The sequence below is a fragment of the Diadema antillarum genome, unplaced genomic scaffold (genome assembly GCF_040938485.1).
Source record: "Diadema antillarum isolate AM-2024a unplaced genomic scaffold, OU_Dant_1.0 scf00000032, whole genome shotgun sequence".
NCBI lineage: Eukaryota > Metazoa > Echinodermata > Echinoidea > Diadematoida > Diadematidae > Diadema > Diadema antillarum.
In genome coordinates, this window is record NW_027270921.1 from 286,143 (window position 1) to 298,804 (window position 12,662).

The following is a 12,662-nucleotide window of genomic DNA, read 5'->3' on the forward strand; positions in this document are numbered from 1 at the left end:
CATTATATAATTTATACACAGTTATAACAATTCTGTTGAAACACATTTATGCTGTTTGTAAGGCTACATTCTCCTGATTTTCCCTTTTATTTGATGAACCCTTCACATGCTCATTTTAGCTCGCATTATGAGTTGAATAATTGTATAAAAGTACAGTTGTATGTTGATAGTTTCTGTTTAATAGTTGTAAATATCAGGTTAATGTGTACAGTATCATGTTGTTGGTGTATGCAATATTGTATGCTAAATATGAGTTAGTTCAGTTGCATTCTGCGATATGTCTCTGGTGTATCTGTACTTGTAATGTACAAGTATTTGATGTTTATTTTGTTGTAATATCCAATGTACAGAGAATTTCCATTGTGGACAATACAGTGATCAATCATCATCAATCATCATAATATTTTCATTTCTGAAGCCATGTTAAGAGTGCACATTTAGACAATCTCTTTAATCTTTGTACATATACTGCTCTTTTCTGTTTCTGACATCCCCAGTTAAACAAACAATTACAAAAATAAATTGTTATGCATAAAATTATTATGAAATGAAATATACACAGCAGAATATCTCAGCCTACTGTGACTAAACACATAAAACATAATTTTATTATCAATTATTTTGTATGAAAATGACTTTACGGGTGAGGTGTGCGACCATGTGACAAGCTCGGTGCTGGCGTGTATCAGCCAGCCCTTATACATGTAGCACACAGGAAGGTGCTGGCTAGAGAGCTGATAATTGAGCCTGATTGGCAAGAGGAGGTTACTGCTCTCACTTCCTGGTTTGGTAGACATACAGGCTGAGCCCAGTTAGTGCACAGTAGTACGGGCATAATGCTGTGACACAGACCACCCTTCCACCCAACCTACATTCTCCACTCAGGGGCACTATTGAGTGCACGGTGTTGCATGCACAGCAGGGCAATATGAACGACACCTGACAAACAGCTCACCCAACCCAACTATTCACGGTTCAGAGGCAAATTTCAGACAGAATAATCCTCAGTCTTTAACTTGATATCAAAACATAGAGACTCTCAGTGACAAGGGGGGGGGGGAAAGGTGAGAGGAGGGGGAAATACAGTCTACTGCAAATTTCACTTAACTGTATACAGTCATCACAAAACAATACACTTACAATACCATTATTCATGTTAAGGATTATTCCCTACATCTGTGTACAGTACACTTTACGTATACATCATTGTTAACAACATCAAGTAACAGATGAAAACTACAAAGTATGTAGTCCCTGTACTATAATATGTGTATTTGATACCTCAACCCATTATGTTGACAAAGATAACATTTCCCTGTTTCATCACTCTTTCCTCATTAGCCAGCCAAGTTAGCATTGGTGCAGGACATACACCAGTATCAGTATGTGGGACTACAGTGAATTCACAAACTTGTATCTTTGTTCTCTCTGTGTAATTCTCCCTCTCGGAAGTCTTATTTCTATTTTCATTTTCTGTATATTAGTTTAGACTTTGAAAGAATGACACTACCATAAAAGTACATTCATTCCATGAAACACTCTATACAGAAGAGAACACCTTCTCTTGAATCAAGGGTACATTAATAAGCAGAGATCTCAAATAACCCCCAAGCCCTTAATTTGAAGTCAGATAATGGTTCTCCTCCATAATTGTTTGTGTAAAATGTATAATTTTGCATTGAAAGACAACCTGACTGCACGCCATCTACATACATAAAAACTTATTTGTTTGGTTTTGTCGTGGAAATCAAACTACACTTTGTACTGTGGCTAATAAAAAGTCACTCATCACAATTACAATGTACAACCTATCAATAATTGCAGTTACTGTGACAGTAGCTATGCAACAACCAGGTAACTACACTGTACTATCATCTTGTTTTTGATGCAAAGACTGCAATTATTGTCACTCAGAAAAAAGAAAAATGTATAAATGCCATCTTGTCTAGATGTAATTTGGTAATGTTATTCTGATGTTTTAACCTTCATTCATGATGTTATTTGTGGGGCAGGAGTTTTGTACAATGTATATTTGGCATAAACCTTGCCTGAACATGATGCTTAGTGGTCCTGGCTCAATACATAAGGACTGAAAAGTAGATGCTTGCACTCTGTTTCAATTATTTGTGGTGCATGAACCTTGTGATGTGAATCTCTCTGGGGTGAATCACACAGTTCTTCAAATATTGCATAATATCAATAGTAGATATTAGAAGCAACAACAACAACAACAAAACACACACACAACGGAGAAGTGTCTGATATTGACTCTTGACACACAGAATGTTCATGAAGATGTGCATCATTTATGTGTTCACCTGTCTTTGTTCATAGTCATACTCCCGTACTGGAACTGTACTGTACATGTATGTCACCTTACAACTTACAACGGATGACCGCCCTATTCTTGTGGCATACAAAGGCAAGTACAATGTACTTAGTCTTCTAAGTTCCTATTTGTGAAATATCATACTAAAAAAAAATGCATGCAAACAGATAAAATAAATTGTATACAGCATATTGTACATTGCAATTTGTATTCAGTAAATCCAAATGGCTCCAGCATTTGAATAGCAGGATAGGCTTGAGTTTGCATTCTGAACAAGGTACATGTACACCATTTATTGTGACTGTTTAGCAAGCTCACTGAAGATGTGAAAGTTTGATAGCAGTGTAATAAGGTCAATGTCCTCTGTTTGTCACTAACCCCCCCCCCCACACACACACACATACACACACACACACAGACAAGAAAAAAGCTACACCTTGTATTCTCCATGCAGTAACATCAGTCTTACCAAAACCACTATTTTAGAGCATAGATAACATTAATGAAGCAATTGTCAATTCTCAGTCATAGGGGTGGTGGCAGATTACAAGAAATGAAATGAAAGCTTGGTTTTGTATTACATTCTTGATTGTCAACATTAACTTGGTTGTCTGGGACCAGCGATTATGAGTGTGATTTACAGTTCAAACAAAATACAGATTGAAAGCAATTCGGCTGCCATGTTTATCTTCTTTTTTTCCCCCCATCTATACACATTAATTACTATCTCCTTTAGAATAAAACAGTATTGTGAGAAGCTTCAAATTTGACAATATTTACTAGAACACTACTTTGTATTTATAACAAGGGGTCTGGAATGGAAGGAAATGCAGTGCGAAACAAGTCTTTTTTGTGTGTGTGCCGCAAAGGGATAATGAGGAATTACAATTGTAAATGTATATGTATACATTTACAATTGTATACAATATTACAGTGTACATCGTAATAATTCGTATGTATTCTGATATTGACTTTCACTAGTAAAGGAAAACCTACAGAGAAGAAATAAAATAATGAAGGGACTTTCTGTAGACTACAGATGGTATGATTTATAATGTGAACTCATCCAATTAAAAAAAAAGAAAAAAAATCTGGGAAAGAAAAACAGAACACACATGTGTACCAGAAAACATATCTGATTGTAATGTACACTGCACACCTTGTCTTTTCCTGTGAATAACCCTCTGGAGTCTACACCATATAGTACACGGTATTACACGTGTAACACGATGCACGTGCTTGTTCAAATGTTTTGACCTATTTTCCAACCAAAATAATGGTTTATATAAATGTGAATTTGCAGCTACAGCTAACATAAAACAAGTTCAATAATATCTTCTTTTCTTTTAAATATGGTACAACCTTTTCATCAATTTGTAACAAAAATTATGAGGTTTTTGCAAATAAAAATAATGACTTGGAGAAAGCAGGTACAGTTCCAGTTAATGCTTAAATTATACTGCCAAGTTCAGGAACTCTGAGACCTAGATTTGTATGACCTGTTTTCAAGGTTACTCTTGCCTTACAGACTTTTTACAATGGAAACTTAGGAGCAACTATAAAACCCACTGCAGTAACAGACAATGAGCTTTCACGATTTCGGCTCGATGCCACAGTTTACCACTGTTTGTAACCAAATATCATAATACAGTACATGTACCTTTAATCACTACAGGACCCTGGTTTATGACACTGGATGGATTCCAGAAGAGAGGTCAATATTCTTACACGATCATTTACTCTATGAAAATGAAAAAAGAAAAAGAAAATGAAGCAATGTCTACCAGCATACTGCATAGATAGATAAGATTATCTTATGAGAGTTCAAGTCTAGATGTGCAATCTGAAGAAGAAGAAGAAAACAGTTTGCAAAAAAGATTTACACTGTATGGTGTAGCTTGAAGAGCTGGAAAATGTCATTAAATGTATCAGATCTAGTACAGTTCCTGATCTAAGACAATGAACTGCACTGTTCTACAGAACACATGGAGTACTTGATGGGTATAGCACAAAATTCTGGTCTGAAGTGAAAGACAACATGCTGACTTCAGCTTGGTTCCTTTTATATACAAGAGTATAACAATGTATGAGTTTAATATGACAGGTATTAGCTGTTCTTATGACTTTTACGACACATTCAGGTATTGCCTTTTCAACACTCACCGTGCATTTCCTGCAGTAACACGAAAGAAGTACAGCTGTATGCTGCCCAGAAAATGTTCACTTTGCATCTACGGTGTACCTTGCTGTGTTAGCCAACTGTCAAAACCTGACATTTTCTTGGCAATTTTCCCTCTTTCATTGTTTGAGGACTCTGAATTTCTATCCAACAATAATAATCGTAATGACAATGATGCAAAAACACTAGAGACTACAATGTACAGTGTACACATAGTACCTTCACTGAAAGATCGTTGTGAATTTAAACTTGCTGAGAATCTGCATTAACAATGTTTACCAACTAAACAACATCATTTAATTACAGTAGTCCCAACAAACCATACATTTGTAGTTTTTACTCAATTATTCATATAATACAGCTGTGTATATAAAAGGCACACATCAATGCATGTATAGTCAATTTACTCTTTCACTTTCATTTCTTGCCCATGTTTATTAACACTTCACCTGCTACATGTTATGGCCATCTTGTACATTGTACATCTTCTACAAAACAGCAGCAACTAAAAAAAAACCACACAAATAAAGACAATTTATTCCTCCAGTGTAGAGTCAAGATGACTAAAATACATGCAAAGGTCAAAGATCATGTCACACATCTACTGAATGGAAAAACTTTGCAGACATGGTCCCTCCTCCACTCCATCTCCCTTTGTCCATTTGAATTGAACACAGCTGTGTGATGACAGTTTCAATGCGTAAACTGCTACACTCTTTGATACTAATTTACATTTTTATATTTATTACGGAGTCTATAGAGCAAGTTTGCAAGAAAAACAGATTCAGATTCCTATTTGAAGCATATTATTCCTCAATATACCCGCACCAGAGGAGCACTTGAATGCTCCTGTGCATACACTACCGTGCATACCGAGCCAAAAGTGGACCACTTCCGCTATGCTCTAAAAGTGTACCATTTAACTGTACCAGAAGTAAGTTGGCATGAGGAGAATGTCGAGACGTTTTTTATTGTAATTGATTAACAAACTGCCCTACAATAATATCAACGTACATCTCTGGACAGGCAGACGTCTTGTCCAGAGATCAGGTCTTAGGTTAGAATCCTGCCCGAGCATGTACATTGTATGCTCATGATATTATCATGGCTACTAACACTGATTAATTCAGTAATTATTTGTGTTAATTCTCTTTGTTCAGGACACTACCACTGTACATTATGTAGTAAGTAGCGAAAAAGTGCCAGTTGCCGTAACCCTGTTGCTACACAAAACGTGTGACCTCTAAAAATAACATGAGATACACTTGTATGCTTTCTCTGCACAGCACATTTACAGTATAAACATTCCAAATCAGGCATGATATGGTACAGTAATACTCTCTAGGCCGATGCTTTGAATTAATTTGCTTTGGTTTCTTTTAAAGCTCGAACGTGGCCTCAATGCTGTCAAAAAGAAAATAGTTTCTGCTCAAATTATAATAGAAAAAAAACCTAGAGTCCGATATGATCAGGACATCTGTGTCAAGATGAGAAAAAGAGAAAACACATCAAGAGTGAAGTGGGGAAATCAGTCTAAAAAATAATGAAGTGGTCCAGAAATATAAACTTGTGTGAAAAATGAAGTTATTTTCTTGGTGACGCAGGGAGGAGTAAAGTTTAATCATCTCCCTGGGTGATGGTGGTGTGTGATGTAGAACTCTAGACTAGGCCTATATTGTGCACTGATGTGGCTTCATCCCAATCCAGCCACTTGCTTGGGCCATGAATACATCATAGACTCTACAGCTACAGTCACACGCGTGTGGCAGGATGGTGAAAAAAGATGCATGTACAATGTATGGCTGTACCTCAAAGAAGAGCATGTATTTGTGACCTTACATTATAGGCACCAGGCCTACTGTCATAATTTTCATTCAGGAGACCTTCAAATACTTTTTCACACTTTTTTTGTTTTTGTTTTTTCTGCACAGTAACTTCACATAACCCAAAGTTTGCACATCAAGACTAACCATCTATGAATATGATTACTATTGACTTCCATACATCTAAACCTCATCCAAAATCAGTGACAATACCAGCATTCATTACCAACACGGCACACGCTTCATCCTACTCTAACCAAATACAGTAGATGGTGACAACATGCAAGCAACACACACCGGATCCACAGCCTACCACTGGTAAAAAGTGGGGTTCTCATGAGAGAAATTGGAAAGGTCATGAAAGGTCCCGTGACAAGATCACACAAGCATACGGTATTTCTTGGCTTAATTACGTGCTCTTCTTGGATCCTGGAAAGATGCGTGAATACCTTGTCCATCTTGCAGCCATATTGTGCTGCCGACAACTAAAATATCACAATTCACACAGCCTTTAAGATACAACCAGACAAGTCAGATCATTTATAACTACACACACTGACTTACTTCGACTTGACTCATTTCACTCTGCGTGAGGTCGCTTGAAGGGAGTTTTCGTAGGCCATTCAAATAGTCGATTCGCCCATCTATGACGGACTGGATATCTTCCAGGGCCTTTAGGCACTCCGTAGACATTATAAATTCCTCAAAAGTGAGCGATTGGGCAGTAAGATATCCAATTAAGCCACATGTATGCCGATGGAGAAAACGAACATAGTAGAAGTCCAATGATTACACATCGCAAGCCATCATACCGCTTTTATATTCACTCCGAAGATAAAAAGGTGGCTGATGTCTGCACAGCCAGCAACATGTCATTCATAGGCTATGGATAGTCGATGCACCTCACACACTTGCGCTGCTGATCTGGCTATCCGCTAGCGCTAGCAGGCTGCGCGTAGATAATGGAGCGGTAGTAGCTGCGATCGCGAGTGTGTGGTTAGTGCAGTGTCGTGAAAAGATACGTTGCCAGTCAGTACCGCAGTGTGTGCAGGCGCTGTGCACCAACCTAAACTGTATTACCAATCCCAAACATCGCATCGCACACACAGTGCATCACCGTTTGTTCGCCAGTGTACGACGGCTCCGACCTGCATGCATAGCGCCAGCTTGTAACGCAAGTAGTACAATGTAAAGATCGAGCCACACCGACTCATCGTCATGCGTGGGTGTCATCCCAAGTAACAAAAGTGTGAATCATTTGTACAGTACTACAGGGCGTATAAAAAAAAGATAATCCAACTTTGGAGGGCTACCATTTCATGACTAAAACCTCTGGAGAGTGCAATTTTAGTTGTAAGGAAAGGAGAACTCTTCCTCTTTCCATTGATACCTAATTATGTTGACAAAATAATGTCACACATGACTGAGCACATGACAAATTGCACTTTACCAAGTTCGAGTGTCACACGAGGGAACAATGAATGTCTCTCTGAATGGATGAGATCAATTCAATTCAATTCAATTCAATTTATTTGTTCAATTCCACCAAGAAAACAAATTACAGAAATTGTAATACCTCGGTATTGGGTGAAGACAAGAAATCAATGATTACACAAACATGACAGATAGCTAAAATGAGTTAACATATATTTGTATACTAGTACATGAGGTGGAAAAGATAGGAGTCCTGCTGAGAAGCAAAGCTTGTAAATTGCAGAAACTCCTATTTACAGATACAAAACAAAAAACGAAAAAACACCAGATACACAAGACTGGAAAATTCAGCCTGAAAACTATGTACAATATATACATACAATATGGACTTCACACAACAAGAACAGTCTAGTCAGGGACAGGCTAGGGACACAAAACAAAGAAAACAAAAGGAGAGGGTAGGAGGTCATGGGCAAGGAGCCCAACCACAGAACTCTACAAGAGTGTAAAGGGCTTTTTACACTTGCAAATTTTTGCTTAGTCCCGTACCAACGGTGGGGCTAAGGGGGGAGGGGGAGCCTTAGCCCCACCGTTGGTACCGGACGAGTTCTGTGAGCCAAACAAGTACTCAGTAAAGGGAAGGGGATTAAAGCAGAAGGGTGGACAGACAAAAGGCAGAGGAGGGTCAGTACCGGGTGGTAATTATCCTGAGGACCAAGGGGCAACCATTGAAGGAAAATTATGAATAGGGAGGCAACATCAAACAAGATGAGGAACAACAGAGGGATAAAGTAAGGAAAAGAGCGAAAGAGTAATATAGCAAGGGCGCTAAGGCCTTTGTTTGTTTGTTTGTTTGTTTGTTTTGTTTGTTTTTTGCTTGTTAGCTCATGAAACCCGGAAGTGCCCCCCCTCCCCCCATTTTTGAAAACGCTCCGCCGGCCCTGCATAACCAGGCCTTTTTGGCGTGTTCTGTGGCCGGGGGATCAACCCTCCCCCCCCCCCCCCCCCCAAAAAAAAAAAAAAAATCTTAATCATATCAATTAATTATGCTAATACCCTGTATATGCATAAAATCATACATTTTGCTCTAAATCAGAAAGTAAAGCTCCTAGAATCCTAATTTTGGGTGATAACATTCTTTGCAGCATTCCAAACAATGTACTTGAAAAAAATCTGGTATCAAAATTAATTTCTTATGTATTTTATTGTTTTATGAATTTCTTATGTATTTCTCTGTTTTTCGACTTTTGTTTTATCTTTTTTTTCGCGAAATTTATGACAGAACCTACTTCAAGAATAATCATGCTGAAATTGATTGATTTCAGCCTATGAAAGTGAAAAATCATATCTTTATGAATAAGGTGAGAACTCCATTTGCATAGACTATATACACAAAATCACGTTTTTGAGCCATTTTCGGTCTCACAAGGCATGTATAAAAGGACATGCAGCGTCGTAACGGTATGCACGACTTTAGAAAAAATGGTGTTAAAAGTTGCGCGAGACTTGAAAGTAAAAAGTCAGCGAATGGCGCGGTCAAAAAATTTCGCGTGGCGGAATAGTCGCGAAAAATGTCGGGGGGGGGGGGGAGTTGATTCAACCCGCCCTTTTAGGGTTAAGATGGCCATCGGCCTGATAACACGGTCACTTCCACTAATATAAGCTTAGACCAACTAACACAGTCCATTTTTCTCTGTTCATATTCAACACATAGCTCGCTGCAACAAACCATGTCTTGAATATGAAGAAAGGAAATGAATAACGGGTTAGCATTTGTGGAAGTGACCAAGTTATCAACAACAGTGGCCATGTTCGAGGTTATGGACCATAAAAGGTTATAAGAAACCCTAAACACAAACCTGCAGTCACGCAGGCTGGCCAGATAATTTGACCACTTTCATTGACAGATCCCATCCATTCAGTGAGACACATTCTTCCTTCACGATAACACTCGAACTTGGAAAAGTGCAATTTATCGTTATTCGGGTGGTTAGTTATTGTCTTTAAAGTTCATGTGCTCAGTCATGCATGACATTTGTCAACATAATTAGGTATCAATGAAAAGAGGAAGAGTTCTCCCTTCCACACAATCAAATTTGCACTCTCCAGAGCTGACAATTATGAAATGGTAGCCCTACAAAATTTGGGTTACCTTTTTTTTTCTTATTCTTTTTTTTTTTTTTTGATACGCACTATAGTACATTGTAGTTCGAACATCACCGCTGTAGTGTGTGTGTGTGTGCGTGTGGGTATGTGTGTGTGTGTGTGTGTGTGTACTATATACGGTGTATGTGTGTAGAGGTGTCTGCATTTATGGCGCGCCATTTGCCCAATAATTTCGAAATTTAGTTTATCGCCGATAAACTAAAGTTTTTCGAGAAAACCCACTGTGTTAGGCCGCGTTCATAAGCTTTTGCGTGTCGATAATCACACTTTTGAAACACGTACTGATTTGGAACACTGATAAGAAAGAAGATTTTGTCAGAACAGCATTCATTAGTACAATATCAGCGTTTATGAGACGTTTCCCCCGAGCGTGTTGGGGCCACAGAATAAGAGTTCTGTGGTTGGGGCTCTCTCGGACTGTGCCATTGCACAGCTCATTCTGTGCAGTTTGTTCGCAAAAGGTCAAACAGGGCGCACGCTTTTCGATCACGATATCGAACTGAGCACCATGAGCTGGGGGCACTGTGGCATATGGACAAGACTCCTGACTCCCAATCGGAGGACCCGAGTTCGAGTCCCGCCCAGTGCTTACGTCCTTGGACAAGATGTTTTTACCCACCATGTTCCTCTCGACCCAGCTGTATAAATGGGTACCTGGCAACGCTGGGGTAATAATAATGGCAGGGCCCTCTGGTAGAGCAGTCGCAACGCTGAAGAGGCTACCCTGGATAAATGAGACCTTATTAATATATTATTACTAGCTAGCTGAGTTGAAGACTATTTGACTGTGCATGTGTCATTGTCCAGCCCCACAGGGCGATAATTCAAGACATGTGTATTTTTATGATGTCCATTCAGTGATTAATGATGCTGGTCGTGATGGTGAATGACTAATACCCATTGCAGCATGCACGAGGACGACTGGACAGTGCATTGCCTTGCATATAATATCGCATATTGTGGCTTGCCGCTTTTGGCTGACCCGGAAGCACATTCTGCGTGAGGCAAGTTTGAGTAGACTAATGTGTTAATGAGATTTTCAAAACGCTGGTTGTAGAGAAACACTGTTTTCAAACACTGGTAATTTGTGTGTTTCAAAACACTGCTTAAATTTACAATAAGTTAGTGTTTATAAGATTGGTTTTTTTTTCTTGCTAGAAACACTTTTTTTGAAAAGTGCTGAGGCTTGAAACGCTGTTTCTAGCCAGAAAAAAGACCTTATAAATGCGGCCTTTATCAAGCAATGAATTAAGTTTATCAATAAAGATTCAACATAATTCTGTAAAAAAAAAGAGGACATATTTCACTTCCCGTAATTTGTTTATGAGACTGAGCCAGTGAGGATTTACTGCATCCAACATTTTCATGTATAGGCCTACACGGACAAAGTGCACTTAAGAATGATTCCACATGGAATGTTTGGTGTCGCGACTAGTCACAAGTTTGCAAGTAGCTGAGCTCCATGTCCTGATCCTGCTAATTCCGTACAGGAGCCCCCTTTCCTCAAAGCTGAAAAAAATTATGATTATCATTAAACTTGTTTTTCAATAAACTCAGTTTTAATATTGAAAAGCCCTTTTCATCGAGCAAAATACCTAGTTTATCAATGAACTCTGTTCATCGAGCGAAAAACTAGGTTTATCAAGAAACTCTGCTTATCTAGTGAAAAACTATGTTAATCGTGATGAATCTAGTTTTCCACTCGATAAAAGAGTTTTAAAAACCAAGTTTATCAAGCGAAAAACTAGATTTATCAAGAAACTCTGCTTGTTTAGCAAAAAAAACACAAACTCTGTTTATCAAATGAAAAACTAAGTTAATCGTGATGAATCTAGTTTTTCACTCTATAAACAGAGTTTCTCTAGAAAATTTAAAGGACAAGTCCACCTTCATGTAGGCCTACGTAAGGATTGAGCGAATGCAGCAATATTTGTAGAACACATCAGTGAAAGTTTGAGGAAAATCGGACAATCTATTCAAAAGTTAGGAATTTTTGAAGTATCTGCCCAATCACTGCTGGATGAGAAGACTACTACAGTGTATGATGTCACATGCGTCCAACGATATAAGGAAAACAAAAAGAGAATTTCACAAAACTTTACTTCATGAATAAAGTACACATTCCTTTGACTTGTTACTGACGTATGTTAAGGGTAATACCATTCCTCCTGCCTTCTGAAAGAGAGAAGTCGAGTGTTCTTTTGTTATGCAAGAAAAATGGAAATATGTTGAATTTCCTTTATTCTTTCTTTATATCGTTGTACACATTAATTGACATCTCAAGCTATAGTAGTCTTTTCATCCAGCCATGACTGAGCAGAAACTTTAAAAATTCATAACTTTTGAACGGATTGTCGGATTTTCCCCAAACTTTCCCTGATGTGTTCTACTAATATTGCTGCATTCACTCAATCCACATGTCTATGAAGGTGAACTTGTCCTTTAAGTTTATCGACTGATAAACTTTATCGGCGATAAACTCAGTTTTAGGAATTATTGAGCAAATGGCTTGCCATACTCTTATCCGCCTTGTTCTGAAAAGCAATTTATTTGAGCGCGCGCTCTTGCTCTTTATGGAAAGATGCATTGCGAATCAGAGGCACTCATAGAGATGTGTAGAACATACATATTTCGTTCGAGATGATTCAATTCACAAAATCCATACATCAACATAAATTTCATAATTTTTTGATATCTTATTCCTTCAAATCTATTTTGATATTACTTAGGA

General features: G+C 38.2%; 1 protein-coding gene across 1 annotated transcript in view; it reads right to left on the minus strand.

Annotated features, from left to right (window-relative positions):
• The window catches only part of LOC139742089 (kinase suppressor of Ras 2-like), a 93,635-nt gene extending 86,292 nt beyond the window's left edge, over nt 1-7,343 (minus strand). The window contains exon 1 of the mRNA XM_071652655.1: nt 6,896-7,343. Coding sequence (XP_071508756.1) covers nt 6,896-7,024 — 129 coding nt within the window. The 5' untranslated portion in view covers nt 7,025-7,343. The remainder of the gene's footprint in view (nt 1-6,895) is intronic.
• Between the last annotated feature and the right edge of the window lie 5,319 nt (nt 7,344-12,662).